The sequence below is a fragment of the Saimiri boliviensis genome, chromosome 3 (assembly GCF_048565385.1).
Source record: "Saimiri boliviensis isolate mSaiBol1 chromosome 3, mSaiBol1.pri, whole genome shotgun sequence".
Classification (NCBI taxonomy): domain Eukaryota; kingdom Metazoa; phylum Chordata; class Mammalia; order Primates; family Cebidae; genus Saimiri; species Saimiri boliviensis.
The window spans coordinates 67,826,624-67,843,165 of NC_133451.1; the positions used below are offsets into that span (position 1 = coordinate 67,826,624).

Below are 16,542 nucleotides of genomic sequence, written 5' to 3' on the forward strand. Positions count from 1 at the left end.
CAATGACCTGCTCATAGAAATGATCTGTTATTGGGCCTATAGGTAACAATGAAGCTGGATTCCAAGTGTTACAGGTTTTAAGGGTTACATCTAGATTGTCTAGGAGCGTGGCCTGGTAGTTGGTTAACCTTTCCCCCATCATCCAGATGTGTCCCTCTATCTCTAAGACTGACTTTACCTAATTTCCAGCAGTTGGCCTAGAGCAACTTTAGTGATTTCCTCCACTAACATAGCAGGGGTCGCTATTGCCAGCAGGCAACTTGGCCATCCCGAGACCACTCCATCAAACTTTTTTGAAAAGTAGGTAGTTGGTCTGGGTTCTGATCCTAATTTCTCAGGTAGCACTCCCACAGCTATGCCCTTCTTCTCTGCTTAGTTAGGTCTGGGATGCCAAGAGTGCGAGCCTGGATAAGGGCCTGTTTTGGCTTGGTGAAAGCTTCTCCCATGTCTGGGATCCATTCCATTAGCTCATTTTCAGGACCCCTTGTAGCTTCATATAGGGGCTTTGCTATGAGCCCAAAATTGGTACCCATATGCTGCAAAACCTGGCCATTCCCAAGAAAGAACAAAGATGCTGGTTGGTTGGAGTGGGGAGGGGTAGTGGGACAGAAGGCAAACCACATATGGCTTGCACTTGTTCTGTGAATATTTGCCGGGTTCTGGGTTTAAGACATACCCTAAATATTGGACCCATTGGAGGGTAATCTGAGCCTTCCTTCTGGACACTTTGTATACCCTGTCAGCCAGGACATCCAAGGTTTTTATTCCACTTTGGTCAGAAGCCTCCTGGGTTGGGCTACACACCAGGAGGTCATCCACATATTGGAGTATATTCCCATTCTCCATTTGCAGGTCCCTTAGTCCCCTTTCTAAGGCTTGGGCAAAGAAATGGGAGTTATCCCAAAAGCACTGAGGGAGCACTGTCCAAGTGCATTGTTTTCTTCTAGTATTAGGATTTTCCCATTCAAAGGCAAAAAGGTATTGGGTCTCTGGGGCCCAGCAGAATAGAGAATAAAGCATCTTTTAAGTCTAGGAGTGAGAACCATTTTGCTTCCCATGGCACCTGAGCCAGGAGGGTATACGGATCTGCCACCAATGGGTGGACAGGGATAACAGCCTCATTAATTATTCTGAGGTCCTTTACTAACTGGCACTCCCCTGAAGACTTTAGAATGGATAAGATGGAGGCGTTGAGGGAAGAACTGCAGGGTTTAAAGAGTCCATGGGTACGTAATACCTCAACTGTGGGTGCTGGGCCTTTTCTTGCTTACAACTTAATTGGGGGTTGTTTTTGACTGGAAAAATAGTTGGCGTCTTTTAGCTGTATTTTGACTGGCACTGCTGTTTTAGCCATCCCTGGTTTCCCAGTATGCCATGCCAGTGGGTTAACCTGTCTATTAGTGGAGTCTGGGCCATTGTCTATAAATTTGACTTTTAGCAATTTCACTGGGTGATGCTTCAATTGTAGTAGTGCCCTTATTTTAACCATGATATCTCTTCCCAACAAGGGGACTTGGTAATTCTAGAAATTCCTGTTGGAAGATTTCTCAAATTGACAAATCAAAGGAGTAAAGAATCTTGTTTTTGACTTTCCTTCCATTTCCCTAACACTGGTGAACTGGGAGGGAAGTTTTCTTGCTTGAGCAGTAAGGACAGAGTAATTTGCCCTTGTATCAAAAAGAAACTGAATTTGGGAGCTCATGATGTCCAGAGTTACCTAGGGCTCCTCAGTAGTTAATTGTGGTGTTCCTGGATAGGGATGGTGAGGAAGACACCGGGCCCCTACAGTCTTCATCTTATTCCTCTTTTTTTCCTGTTAGAGTTTTGCCTGACCGAGCCGCTTGGTGGGAGCGGAGGCAGTCAGTCCTCCAGTGCCAGGGATCATAACTGGCACCCTCACATTTTTGGCAGGAGTTTGGCAGAGGCTTAATACAGTTCTTTGTTCAATGCCTAGGTTCCTTGCACTTTAAGCAAGAGTCCCTGTTGGCATTATCCATATGATCCTTTGGGTTTCCCTTGGATGTTTTTGGGTATTCAGGGAGGCCATCACCAATGATGGCTGCCATAATTTTGGCTTGCTGTTTTTCTTTACTCTGTTCCCTTTTTCCTACCTCCAGATCATGATTGTTATACACCATAAAGGTGGTATCAAGAAGCTGACTTGGATTAGTTTGTGTCTCCATCTGTAGCTTTTGGAGCTTATGACTAATGTCTGGGGTAGACTGGCTAATGAAATGTTGTACCATTAATATTTTGCCTTCAGGAAAAGAAGGGTCCAGATTAGCATATTGTTAAAAGGCTTCCTCCATGAAACATGGCTGGATTTTCTTCCTTGCTCTGTGTACACTCCCTTACTTTATCATAATTTACTGCCTTACTTATTCCCTTTCTCATTCCTTTAAGGAGGGGCTCAAGAAATTTAGCCTAGTTGTTATAGTCCCAACTAGGATCAGTAGTGAGGACCGTATCTGGGCCCAGTGATTTCCCTGAAGGTTTCTGGTTAATAAATTGTCCACTTCCCAGTGAGTGGCTTCAAAGATTCATTCCTTTTCAAAGGTGGTGCTAGAATGAGCGCATCTGCAAATTTCCTAGAATTCTCAAGATAGCTTCCTGACTTTTCTTTACACTGTTGCATATTAGTGATAGGAAGGGACCTGCACTAGGAATTGCCCCTCAGCTTCTGCTACTTCCCTAAGGGGTAGAAGGGCTAGAGGGAGAGCCAAATATGGTGTTCATCTCTGAGTGTAAGGGGGACTTAGTAAGAGTTTGGGTTTTAGCCTCAGGAGCACTTGGAAAGGTGCTATATGGGGGTGGTTGCTGTTCATCCTGAGACAGGTGGCTCTTGTAAAAGGAGGTCATCTATAGTATCCATTAGGTTTTGTTATAGGGCCATGAAGGCCTGTATACATGGGATTTCTGACCATTTGCCCTATGTCTTACAAAATAGGCCTAATTGCAGGACAGTAACCAATGGTGTAGGATGCAGCCAAGGGGAGACTCAGGTAGAATAGATAGAGAGTTGCTCTTAGAAGAATCAGGTGTGCTAGACGGAGAGTTGACCATAGTGGTCTGGACTTGGAGAAGTATTACAAGACCCAAATTTTACCCAGTGTGTCCTCCTTGAAGACTTCTGGGCCCCAAGTGGAGTCCCTGGGGACCTCCCCATTTTAGGGCCCCTGACTTAGTCTGTCAGGTGCCTCTGACCTTAGATGAGTGCCGGCACCACTTTCACCACTGATGACCCACTGCGAGCTCTCCTTCTTGTTTCCGGATGAAGGCCTCAACTTCCAGAAGGCTTCAACTTCTACAATTACAAGCTTTGGGTTTCCCTATCCCACTTAAAACAATTCTTTAACCCTCCAAATTTAGGCAAGATTAAGTTGTAATAGATTCCCTTCCATTCACTGCAACCTCCACCTCCTGCATTCAAGCAATTCTCGTGCTTCTGCCTCTCGAATAGCTGGAACTACAAGTGCCCACCACTGCTGCCAGCTAATTTTTGTATTTTTAGTAGAGACAGTGTTTCACCATGTTGGCCAGGCTGGTCTCAAACTCCTGACCTCAGATGATATGCCTGCCTTGGCCTCCCAAATTGCTGGGATTACAGATGTAAGCCACCATATCTGGCCTGATATATTCTTCAGTATGGATAAATTGTAAAATAAAAAGCGGAACATTATATACATCTAAATGGAGCTAGTACATTTATTAATAATATAGGGAATGTTGCTTATACATTGGAGGATTACTTAATTCTGGTTTGGAGGTTTGCGTGTTGACTCATAAAAATAACTGTGATGCAATACTCCAGCACTATCTATAAAATTCAATATCAACATATGAACATAATTATACTTTTGGTTTTATAGCACATCTTTCAGCAGAGCCAAAGTGAAATCATTTCACTCTTCATATGAAATATCAGGATTCACAGAGTAGGCACCAAAATGAGTGGTTAGGAGCATTTGCTCTTAGGGCTGCCCTTAACCTTATACATGGATTAAAGGACCATCGATTTCTCAGGATACAGAAAGGTTGCTACTCAAACTTTTTGAAATTATTCCTCCTGGTCTCAGCCTAGCATGCTGAATGTTGAATGTAAAGAATCCCACATTTACATGGGGTTGGTTTCCTACTCATGCACATATTCCAGAATGCCATGACACATCAGTGGGTTCTGCATTGTGATGCAATTGTGATGATGCTCCATGTTACCCTCTGATGCATCACAAAATGCCCAAATGGTCAGTCTTAAGTGAAGTAAGTACAAAGTTCATGGCTTGAAAATATTGAAGATTACTTCACTTGCTCTGTAGCTCCATTTATGAGTCCCTTAGTTCTTAAATATAATTTACATATCGTAACTACTGTAATATCAAGGGTAATCATGATCGTTGCCATTTATTGAGCAGTCAGTATGTGCCAGGATCTGGTGTTACTTGTTCATGTATCTTATCCATTTGATCTACTTAAAAGCATGTAGGTGTTTTTATTTTCAGATAAGGAATCTGAATCTTTCAAATAGTGAGTAACTTAGTATGTGGTGAAATTTCTATATTAAAACTCATATTGGTTTTAATCTAAAGCCCATTCAAAGCACTAAGCTCTGCTGCCCCCATGATCTAGGTTATGTGCCACATCATTGTAAATGATCGTCCTTTAAATTTCCAGTTGGAAAAAGGTAAAGCAATTTCCGCTATAGACGTCCACTTTCCTTTCAAATGGAAAGTAAAACATTTCTGATGACTGATCTGCACAATGTGTTTTTACCTCAAATAAAAAAATAAGAAAATGGAAGATAATGCATATGTTAAATAGCTTGATTTAACCACAGTGTATATATATATCAAAACATCATGTCACATGCCACAAATATGAAAAAAGTTACTTGACAATGGAAAACATAAAAAAGAAGAAAAAATGAGAAACATATGGCTAGAACAGAAACAAAGCCTATGAGAGCATAAAGGTGCAATAGTGAAGAGCAGCTGCCTGAGCTCCAAACAAAATTTCCAGCAAAATCTTTTGAACTCTGTGGGCGGGCAAGTCTCTCAATCTTTGAACCACGATTGTCTCATCCACCAAAACAGATGACAGTGCAGGCCCCTACTTCACTTTGGAATGGGCATGACACCTTTCTATGCTTATTGTCCTTACTTGGTCATATCCTGACATCAGGTCTCTCCTCCATCTGAAAGATGTGCTGGGAAGGCCTTTGAGGGGCATCTTTATCTTTCCATAGAGCTTTCCATTAAACACAGGCAAAATTAAACCATGTCTTTGTTTTCCATGGCATGCTGAACCCTTCTTATCATGTGTTCTATTACAATTACTTACCTAGGGATCTGGCTCATACCACTGAGTTCCTGATTAACCTATACTGCTCCTCTTTATTAAAAAATAAAGCAGGTGGCTCATAGAAAATACACTTTCGACAAATGTGGAATAGAAGGCATAATTCATGACTATTTTATTCTACTAAATGCATGATATTATTTTGACTACCCATTATGACATACCATTAAAAAGTACGTGATCTTTTAAAAAAATTTCCCAGAATTAGGACAGATGCACTGTGACCCACATTCTTAAAAGGGCTGTGTTACTGAGACAATCAGGGAAAAGATACATATCTCCAGGTGAAGGAAAAAGAACAATGCTTTTTCTCTTCTTTAAGTCAAGAAAAAACCAGTTCTTTAGTTGACAGTACATCCAAGTTAGTCCAATTAACCAGCTTCCTGTCTCCTCTTCATTTTTTCTGCTTGCCATGACTAAATATCCTACTAGCTTACATTTTCATCTTGGAAATTGAGAGGCACAGTCTCTTGAGCACTACCCATCGCCCAAATGCCAGTATGCCACCAGTAGAAATTATTCCTTTAGATTAAGTATTGTTCTTCCCAGAAACCCTCTTTTTAAAGGTCAGTTTAATCCTACATTCCTTTAACAGAGTGGAAAACAGCAGATTTCAGAATTAGATGAAGAATTCAAATCCACCTGGCTTTAAACACTGCTGGCTGTGGGATGGTGTAGGTAAACTTTTAAATGCATAGTATGGTGATAATAAATCATCAGTAAATATTAACGTTGATGAGGGCCCTGGACCACATAAAGAAATGGGGAGTGAGGGGATTTGAAATTCTGGCCACTTCACAGAAATGGGTGGAAAGGGGGTCTTGATTAAGATAGAGGGCCCATCCTACATGAAGCAGTTCCTCATTAAGAGGTCTCTCTCGTCCTTTATCCTTGTTGGAAACATGAGGCAATCACTGCAAAGTCACTCTTGGTCTTAAAGAACTTTTACAGCTAAATACGGAACTCGTCTATTTAATCCCTGTCTGTTGTAGATGTTGAAATCAACCAAAGTACACGAAGAGGTTCGTCAGTTTGAAATGTTGGGACTTTTAACTGCCAGGTACTAGCTCCGAACTCCAATCCTGCCCGCCCTCAAATACGGATGGCCTCTTTTGCTACTCGCAGCTAGAGGTTTGAGATCCACTCCCTCCCCGCGAACTGTCTACGCACGAGGGAGGCGGGGCACGTGTCCTCCGCGTGTGGTTTTCGGGTAGCACTTTCTGGGGCGCCGCCTGCTTCCACCCAGGGCCCGGCCCTGACGTCACAGCAGGGGAATTATAAAGCGGCAGGTGCGCGCCGCCCTACGGCCCTTCGCACACCGGGGTGCCAGCGCCGCAGACGTCCCCGGGAGAGGCGCCCGCAGCCCCGAACTCCCGCAGCCTCGGAGCGCGGCGCGCAGTCCCGGTCTTCGCTCGCTCTTCCCGCACCCGCTCCTTTCGACCGCAGCTCGGGTCCCAGAGACCGACTTGCCCCCGAGACTTAGACGCCGCCGCCCCGAAGGACCGATGAGAGCCCCGCGGCTGCCGCCGGTGCCGGTGGTGCTGTCGCTCTTGATCCTCGGCTCAGGTGAGGGTCCCCGGCGCTGAACGGCGGGCTCTCCGGCCTCAGCAGGCAAAAGCTGCCGCCTCTTGCGTTAGGCTTTTACTTCTCCAAATGTGCGCCGCGGGAGGGGATCGCTATGGCTCCCTCCCTAGGAGGAACAGCGAAGGGAAGACGTCTCAGACGTCCAGGACAAGGTGTCCCAGAGAATCTCTGTACTTTTTCTCTAGTCCCGCTGAGGGGGCGGGAGAGATCATTTGAACCGAACCCTTGGTTTCACGGTTAAAAAGATTAGGATCTAGAGAGGTGAAGTGATTTCTGCAGATCTCGGGCCCAGCAGCGTTTGCTGCCTCCTGCCTAATTCTCCATCTCCTCGGTCTAGTGATTTCATCTTTACTTTCCCAGAGGGAGTGTCCCGGCAAGAGGTTAAAAGTTCCACTCTGATGCTGTTTTGTAGAGCCCTAAAAGAAAATGCAAAATAAAGCAGTGGCTTAACTCTGGGCTCAAAATCTTACTTAGTACTCAATTTATTCTCTATGTAGTAATAATAATGAAAAATGGCAATAATAGATATAATTACTGTTTATATTTTTTTTACATTTTATGTACATGATCTTTTAAAAATATGAACACGTATTAAGAAAATCTGAAATTTGTTTCTACAACCTATTGAAAATAGACCAGGATGGCATTCTAGCAAACAAAATGCATTTAGAATGTGAAGTGATGAGAATTTTTAGACATTACCTATCAAGTAATTGTATTAGATTAATTTGCCAATTTGGCAGGATTTTTTTGATGTGGAAATTAATGTGGATTACCCGTGGAAAAGAAAAATATCATAAAAGCAGCTCTGTAATTGGGACAGCTGAATTTGCTTGCTGGCAAAAATGTAAAGTTTCTTTCATAGAAGTGACTCAATCACAAACAATAGCACATGTGCAATCACTGCTTTGATGTCAAAAGATAAACATTTCTACCTAACACAGCTGACTGGAGAGAAAGGCACTCTACCTTTTCTTTTCTTACCTTATTCCCTCCCCTGCAGGCCATTATGCTGCTGGATTGGACCTCAATGACACCTACTCTGGGAAGAGTGAACCATTTCCTGGGGACCAAAGTGCTGATGGATTTGAGGTTACCTCAAGAAGTGAGATGTCTTCAAGAAGTGAGATTTCGCCTGAGAGTGAAATGTCTTCTAGTAGTGAACTGTTGTCAGGAACTGACTATGACTATTCAGAAGAGTATGACAATGAACCACAAATACCTGGCTATATTGTAGACGATTCAGTCAGAGGTGAGTAGAGGATAAAACAAAAACACAGCCTATGAGATGTAGGTTTCATGAGCAAAGTTGCTTTAGAAGAAAAGCTCCTCCCCCAAATGTTCTACTAGCTTTGTTGTACATGCATCTGTTGCATACTCCCTAGGTAAACTGAGACAAAAAGAACCACAATATGGGCACATCCTATTGAGCCAGAGTGATCATAGATGGTTTTTGTCTCATTTTTAAACCTAATCTTCACAATGACTTTAGGAATTGTTATCCTCATTTTACAGATGTGATAACTGAAGCTCAAAAAGGTTGTTGTGCTCTAGTTTCCGCAGGTAACAAGCAGGTGAGCTAGAATTAGAGCTCCAGTTTGTTTGATTCTATACAGAAGAGACACTAAGCTCTTTCCCACTATGCTACTTGATCCCCATGCTGAGAGACAAATTTAAACATTAACCTATCTCCTTTGTATCTTAGCTTTTGAATCCCTTTCCCTAACACCCTCCTTCCCTAGATAAACTGCATTTTAACACAAATAAGGGAACAGAGGAAGTAATGGGACAGGAGGCATTAGATTTTGGCATTTAAGTAGTAGGTGATGAGAAACTGATGGAATAATGATAATAATACCATCTGGAAATAGTAAAGAAGGGTGAATATTTCATAGATTTTTGTATTGCTAAAATCACTATTTAACCAACCCCAAATCCCATTTGCTGGTTAAATATTCATGACCTATGGTTTCATTCACTTTCCTGTTATTTCATATTTTGAAAAGGTCCTTTGATTGAAGTGAAAGTAAAGAAGTAAGAGATAAATATTACATACTTTGGAATTTGAAGGAAGAAGAGGTTAACATTAATAAGATCTAAATATCCTAGGAGCATCCACTACAGAGGCAGGGAAAGATGGTTTCAGAGCTCTTGAAGGTCTTTTCTGTCCTGACTTGGAGGCTCCTTCCCCTCTGTCTGGTTCTCAGAACTGGTGAAGGGACATCAAGTGGTATCACAGGGACAGTGACTGGGGTAAGTGGGAGGTGAGAAAACATTTAGGGAACACTCCACTTCTCTCCCTTCCTTCTGAAAGTGTGTCTTTCTGTGAGGTGGGAAGGGGTTCATTTATGCTTATTTTTGAAGGCATAAGATTAGACCATCTAGGTCTCTAGAAACTGTTCTCTTAAGCATGTTTCAAGTTGTTAACACTTCAGAAGGACAAGTAAATGATTAGTAGTACAAGTGACTAGTGTTCGAAACTGCAATGCATTGTGAAATCGAGTGAAAATGTTGGTTGAACACCTTTGAAAGGCTAAGTTAAATGTCTATGATGTTAGTGTTTATTGCAACACTTCAGCATAGTGACTATTTATTATTTGTCTCTGTCTATAGTTTGTAATTTATCTGATAAAGTGAAGTTATGTTCATTTAAAATAGTTCTTTTAAAAGACTTTTCTATCTTGTGATTTTTTTAATCATCACAGAAAAGTTTCAACATAAAAATTACATAACCACCTCTTAAACATCTGCTTTAATTTTACTTTTGTTAAATATTATAATAATCTGCTAAAATACTTAGTATTTATTTAACATTCCCTTAATTACAGATATTCTATCTTTGATACCCTAGTTGACCTTCATTATGTTTCTATTGTTTTGCATTTAATGGGTGCTGCATGATCTTTATGACTAATAGTATTTTTTCTTCTCTGGGATCTGTTTTCTAAATATTCATTCAGATAAACCTTTCCAGACATTAGTACAACAAAAATGCACAACACTAACATGAAAAGTCCTTTCCTATCTTTAGCATGCAGGTAAACTATACCTTGCATAACTGCAAGACTGAACAAAAATTTCTGTGGATCTGATGACATAAATAAATCTCTGAAGCATTGAATACAAATATTTCTGGGCTTCTGTTTTCAAATAGATTGACCACAGAAATGAGCTCCATGGAAAGTATCAATTGATTATAATCTGTTGTAATCTGGCAGGTGGAGCATTATAACACAGAGTAACTCTAAGTTATAATTCTCAGTTTTTCCACCTGCAAGTAGTACTATTTCCCAACTATAATCATGAGTGGACACTACTCGAAGGTAGAAAAAACTGAAAATCATAAATTAGAGTTACTCAATCCTCTCTAACTCTTACGCTGCGTTGGGAAATGAGGCGAGCATGGCTGTTCTCCCTGTGAGCTTTCACTGTTACGACATCTTTCTCTCATGTCTCTAAAATGATATTCAGGATTGAGAGACTCTTGCCAATAAATCTTTTCTTTTTTAGTCGAACAGGTAGTTAAACCCCAAAAAAACAAGACAGAAAGTGAAAATACTTCAGATAAACCCAAAAGAAAGAAAAAAGGAGGCAAAAATGGAAAAAATAGAAGAAACAGAAAGAAGAAAAATCCATGTAATGCAGAATTCCAAAATTTCTGCATTCATGGAGAATGCAAATATATAGCACACCTGGAAGCAGTAACATGCAAGTAAGTTTTCCTAAAGTCCATAGAATTCTGTATTTCTAGCACTATGTCTGAAACCCCTAACCATAGGAAACCATTTATTTTTCCAATGTATAAACCAAAGGTCAGTAAACTTTTTACTAAAGCACCAGATAGTAGATATTACAAGCTTACTGGGCCAAGATTGTTATATGTACTTATATAACCAATTAAAATGTAACCATTTAAAAATGTAAAAATTGGTGGGTGCGGTGGTTCATACCTGTATTCCCAGCACTTGGTGGGGCTGAGGTGGGCAGATCCCTTGAGCCCAGAATTTCGAGACCAGCCTGGGCAACATGGCGAAACCCCATCTCTACAAAAAATACAAAATAATTTAGCTGGGTATAATGGTAGGAGTCTGTAGTCCCAGCAACCTTGGAGGCTGAAGTGGGAGAATTGCTTGAGCCCAGGAAGTTGAGACTGCATGATCATACCACTACACTCCAGCCTGGGTGACAAGAGCAAGGCCCTTCTCAAAACAAAACAAAAATGTAAAAACTATTCTTAGCTTGCAGCCTATTTAAAAAAAAACAAAAAAGCAGCAAATGGCCAGATTTGAGCCATGGGCTATGGCTTGTTGACCCCTGGTATAAACCATCATTCCTCACACAAGCTTCTGCTTGCAGGCTCTCTCTCTCTCTCACGATATATACATATATATACATATATCGTGAGAGAGAGAGAGCTTAAAGTCATACATATATATAGAGAGAGCTTTATGTGTGTGTGTGTGTGTGTGATATGTGTGTGTGTGTGTCTTAAAGCTCCTTTAAAAAAGGACCTAAAGATGATTTTTACATAATCTATCATGTTGTTTTAACCTCCTCCCCCTTCACCTCCCACAAGCTGCTAGCAGATTAAATAATAGCGGAAGGTATCAACTGCATAACAAATCACTGAACTCATCAGTTGGTCATAAAAGAAACACAAAGCATGACAAGGTGTGTCTTCTTGGAATATCACACCCAAACTAATCTCAACTTGTTCTTATACTAATAGATTCTTAGTTAGAATGCATTCTATGTTTCATTATTTGAAATAAAGGTATATGGCATAACTTTTTTAATGTTGGAATTAAATTGTTCTTTATGATCCAAAAAGTAAGCTTAAAATACACAGAATGTTTTTTTGATTATAATTTTAAAATGTGGATTGTTTGCAGATGTCAGCAAGATTACTTTGGTGAACGGTGTGGGGGAAAGTCCATGAAAACTCACAGCATGACTGACAGTAATTTATCTAAAATTGCATTACCAGCCATAGCTGCCTTTATATCTGCCGTGATCCTCACAGCTATTACTGTTATTACAGTCCAGTGAGTATGACACAACTTACAAATTCTTCATACAGTAGTGATAGGCTAAGTTTTTCAGCATTTCTCTCATACTCTACTCTGGTATTTTAGATGAATTATTCTATTGTCACACAATCTTTGGTTTATATTTTTATATTTGATTGATAAACACCACAGAAAGTGGTCAACATTTATGACTGTGGCCACCACTGAAATTTAATAGGTAAAGCCCTTTTTCAGAAGATCTAGACATTTTTTGAAATTAAAAAATTGATGGTTTTAGTTCACGTCATTTTTCTACTCATAGTTACTCTAGAATCTCAGAAAACATTTGTATCTTCTGTGAAGTCTTATGCTTCAGCCAGCCTCAGAAGCCAATTACAACCTGGTTTATGGTAGATTCATAGCATCAGATATACTGTTTTGATACCTAAAAATGACAAATAACTACAAATCATCAGCATCCAAGAATAGATATGCTTTCTGCTCATATTAGAATTCAGAATTCTGAGTTAGGAATATTGTCACATGGTACTAATTTATTTAGAGCTTATGCTTACGGGAACTCAATTATTAAGATATAAATTTTCATCACATGACATGGCATAGCAAGCAAGGACAATTCTATTACTGTTCCACTCCAGCATATCTTTTCTGTGTTCATAATAATAGACTACACACTTCACTTCATGACCAATGAATGCTAGGACTAGACTGTCCCAGGTAGTAGGCAATGATGGGTACATCAAAATGGCATTGTCTATCAAATAGAAGTCATGAATAAGGGAAGCTGGGGGAGGGCACGAATGGCTCTGTGATGACTCATGTGCTGCTAGAGCTTGGGAAAAGCAAGGGACTCATTCTTCTAATTTTAGGTCTTGGTAAATTACTTTAACAGCTATCCATTTGTGTATGTGATCTACCACTACTGTCATTCAGGAAACAAGGGCTTATCTTCTGCCATTGTTTAAAATTATTTTAAATTTAGATCAGATTATGATAAAATGATACATAAAAATTGTTTTATTGGAAATATCAAGTTTGTTATGTAGCTTAAATTTGTTTTGTACACCCTAGAATTTATCCTGTTTTTTTTTTTTTAATACCTCATGCCAGATATGGAAATGTGTTTAGGAGAGATACTCTCAGACAAACCATTTTTATTTCAAAGGATAGAATAAAACAATCGCTAGTTAAAGAAGATGTTTTGTAATAATTAAACTTGTAATTTTTTGACTTGAAATATTTAATACTTCTTTGGAAACTAATGGATACATTTTGTTAAGTTAGCACTCTTAAAATTAAGCAGTGGCTTTTTTTCCGCCTTTTCTCCAGTATTCTCCTTGTGTTTGAGACATAAACACTAAACCTAAGCAAAAGTTGCTGGGTTTGATTTCATAATTGAGGTGAATTTTCCCCTAAATATCACAACAAAAGACATTTTTGTATGATTTTAATGATAATGTTTAGTAGGTGGATTAAAGACCTCCTAACAACAGGGTTGTTTATACAACAACAAGAAGCTTTTAAACTATTGAGTTTTTCAGGTGGAAAGTTGCAGTAAATTAAACTAGAAGGATATATTTTGTACTTAGAAATAATAAAGCTCAACTTGTTTCATAAGCCTGTTTTAAAAATATTTAATCATTTAACCTGTGCAAGCATAGAGTCCTCCTATGGCAAAACTATATCATCATCTTCTGTTGTGCATGGCAGCTGTGCTAAGTTCTGCAAAAACAAGACATACAGATGTGTTTTACACCTCAGAATTGATATATCAAGACACATTTATTTAAATGTAAGCCCTCTAGAAATGTGTTAATAAAAAATCACATAAACACTCCCTTAGAAATTGGTAATATTTTATAGCCAGGTTTAGGTTTAGTATCAAGTATAGTTATTACTGGTCTATAACTACTCGTGAAGTGGAACTCCCTGTACTCATATATTTGATTGGTGAATCAAATATATAGATGAATAGAATTTTGATAACATTAGAATGTTTTCTTCTCTGAAGCTTTGGAAAACGATACTTAAGGAAATATGAAGGAGAAGCTGAGGAAAGAAAGAAACTTCGGCAAGAAAATGGAAATGTACACGCCATAGCATAACTGAAGAGAAAGTTACAGGTTTGAATTCTAAAATATATCTTTAGATCATATCATATAATTTTGAAAAATTTAACACTATATCACCTCAAGAAAAATAAGGAATGTGTTTTAAATTATGTATACGCTATGAACAATGGCTACATTATTATTTGAGTATGAGATAGAATTCAATATTGAGAATGGACTCTGTGTTTAATCAGTATTAGTAGAAATATAAATATGAGAGACACTGATCCTATTCTCAAAGAACTTTTTCTTTAGTACATAGGAAAAAAATGTAAGAGACCAGAATACCCGGAAAGCTAAATAAATGTCATGAGAAAGAAACCAATGGAGTATGAGAAGTTTCCAGTGAAAACAAAGAATCCAGTGGAATTTATTTAGGGAGGAGGAAAAGATGTTTAGGGTAGCCTTGGAAGTGAACCTTAAGTGACTAGTGAGATTGGTACAAGAAACTGTGAAGGGAAAGGAGGGATTATATTGAGAAATGGAATAGATCATTTTAGAAACTTGTGAAAAATGGCTTGGTCTGAATGAGTGTTAGGGGAGATACAGTCATGATGATAGGTTGAGCTCACATGGTGGAGAGGCACAGTTGGGGGTGCCTGCACTAAAACTGTGAGGGCATGGAGACAGACAACAGGTTGAATACTCTTTTTTACAAAAGGAGATAGAAAGGTAGGGAATGCAAATTTGATAAATAGGTTGGTGAGAACATATATTTTATTTTCTTGTAAAGACAGAGAGCTGAGTATGTTGTAGGTATAAGGTAAGAAGGTGTGAAGAGGGATATTTCCTTGATAATAAACATGAGCAGCTAAGGGAGACAACTCCCAGAGGAAGGAGGTAAGGAAATGAAGATCACACTTAAAGTTTGGCAGAAGAAGGAACTTTATTTCCTTAGACGTTCAAGAAAGATGATGTCATTTCAGTTGTTGATTGTCTAACTTCAGTGAGTTTAAGAGCTACTTGAGGGCTGGGCACGGTGGCTGATGCCTGTAATTCCAGCACTTTGGGAGGCCCAAGCAGGCGGATTACCTAAAGCCAGCCTGGTCAACATGGTGAAACCCTGTCTCTACTAAAAGTACAAAAAATTGGCTGGACGTGGTGGTGGGCACCTGTAATCCCAGCTACTCAAGAGACTGAAGCAGGAGACTCACTTGAACCCAGGAGGCAGAGGTTGTAGTGAGCCAAGATTATGCCGTTGAACTCCAGCCTAGGCAACAAGAGCAAAACTCTGCCAAAAAAAAAAAAAAAGTTACTTGAGATGCTTGTTGAATATGCATATCCCTAAGCCCAGCCCTAAATGTACTGAACTGTAATTTCTGTTTTTAATATATACTTCAGATGGTTCTGATGCTAGAACAATGCTATATTTAGCATTGGTGAAGTATAAATATTTTGTTCTTAGCCTATTACAGACTTAGCTCAATAACTCATAAAATGGATAATTATTCATACCAATACTGTACTTAGTATTTACTGCATCAAAATTTTTAATGTTTTGGTTTCATGTAGTTAAGCTAAGACCACCAACATGAATAAGGATGGATTTTTGGTTATTTTAATGCCACTGAGATTTTCCAGCATAGGTCCCAGAATTATTTTAGTAAAAAAAGGAAAAAGAATATACTGTGCTAACACATAGTGGATGCCTACTAACTGGTAGTTACTATTATTATGCCTTTGGTACTAATTATCCTAAATTAACTGTATATCATAAGTAAATACATGGAGACATTTAATCTTTGATTTTAATTATGTCTACTGCATAGATCTGGTTAGGAAAACTATTGCTTTTTTATTAAGCTGGATTTGATGCAACAGGTTTGAGCATATGCAGACTTCTACTAAAGTACGTGTATAATCAAAGCAGGTGTGAGAGAGGAACTCAAGCCAAAATAAGAGTTGGTCTCTGAAAATCTTAGCATTTCTCATACTATGTACTAGAAAACAACTGACAAAAATTCTGATTGTTTTATTTTATTTTCTCGCAGGATATCACATTGGAGTCATTGCCAAGTCATGACCGTAGATGATGAGTTGGCCCTCTTTCCAGTGGATCATAAGACAATGGAATCTTTTGGTTACGATGGTTTTAAACTTGCAATTGTCACTTTTTATGCTATTTCTGTATATAAAGGTGCACAAAGTCAAAAAGTATTTTTTCAAGTTGTAAATAATTTATTTAATATTTAATGGAAGTGTATTTATTTTACAGCTCATTAAACTTTTTTAATCAAACAGATTTAAAGTTTGAATATTAGTTATGGTATTCCAAGACTCCAGTGTATTTTTCTTCTAATTGTTGATCATTTAAAATGGCTTTTCTCTGTCTTTTTACTGTCTTCATGTTGATTTTTAAAACATATTTTTTATTAGAAAACACTCTTCATGGAAAAATAATAATCTAGAGTCACATATTCCTCCTACAAACATGAATGTTTATAATAATAATCCCAAACTGG

General features: G+C 38.9%; 1 protein-coding gene across 1 annotated transcript; it reads left to right on the forward strand.

Moving 5' to 3' along the window:
- The first annotated feature begins 6,665 nt into the window (after window positions 1-6,665).
- Window positions 6,666-16,340, forward strand: AREG (amphiregulin). Its single transcript, XM_003931973.4, has 6 exons — window positions 6,666-6,921; window positions 7,943-8,191; window positions 10,450-10,651; window positions 11,832-11,984; window positions 13,981-14,092; window positions 16,072-16,340. The coding sequence occupies exons 1-5, from the start codon at window positions 6,861-6,863 to the stop codon at window positions 14,072-14,074; spliced, it is 759 nt and encodes a 252-aa protein (XP_003932022.1). The 5' UTR covers window positions 6,666-6,860; the 3' UTR covers window positions 14,075-14,092; window positions 16,072-16,340.
- Window positions 16,341-16,542: the final 202 nt, after the last annotated feature.

Bases quoted from the DNA above. Each gene is read 5' to 3' on its own strand.
- AREG (XM_003931973.4), top strand. From the start codon at position 6,861: ATGAGAGCCCCGCGGCTGCCGCCGGTGCCGGTGGTGCTGTCGCTCTTG. The intron at 8,192-10,449 runs GTGAGTAGAGGA...TTTCTTTTTTAG, and splicing joins TGTAGACGATTCAGTCAGAG to TCGAACAGGTAGTTAAACCC. The intron at 10,652-11,831 runs GTAAGTTTTCCT...GATTGTTTGCAG, and splicing joins CTGGAAGCAGTAACATGCAA to ATGTCAGCAAGATTACTTTG.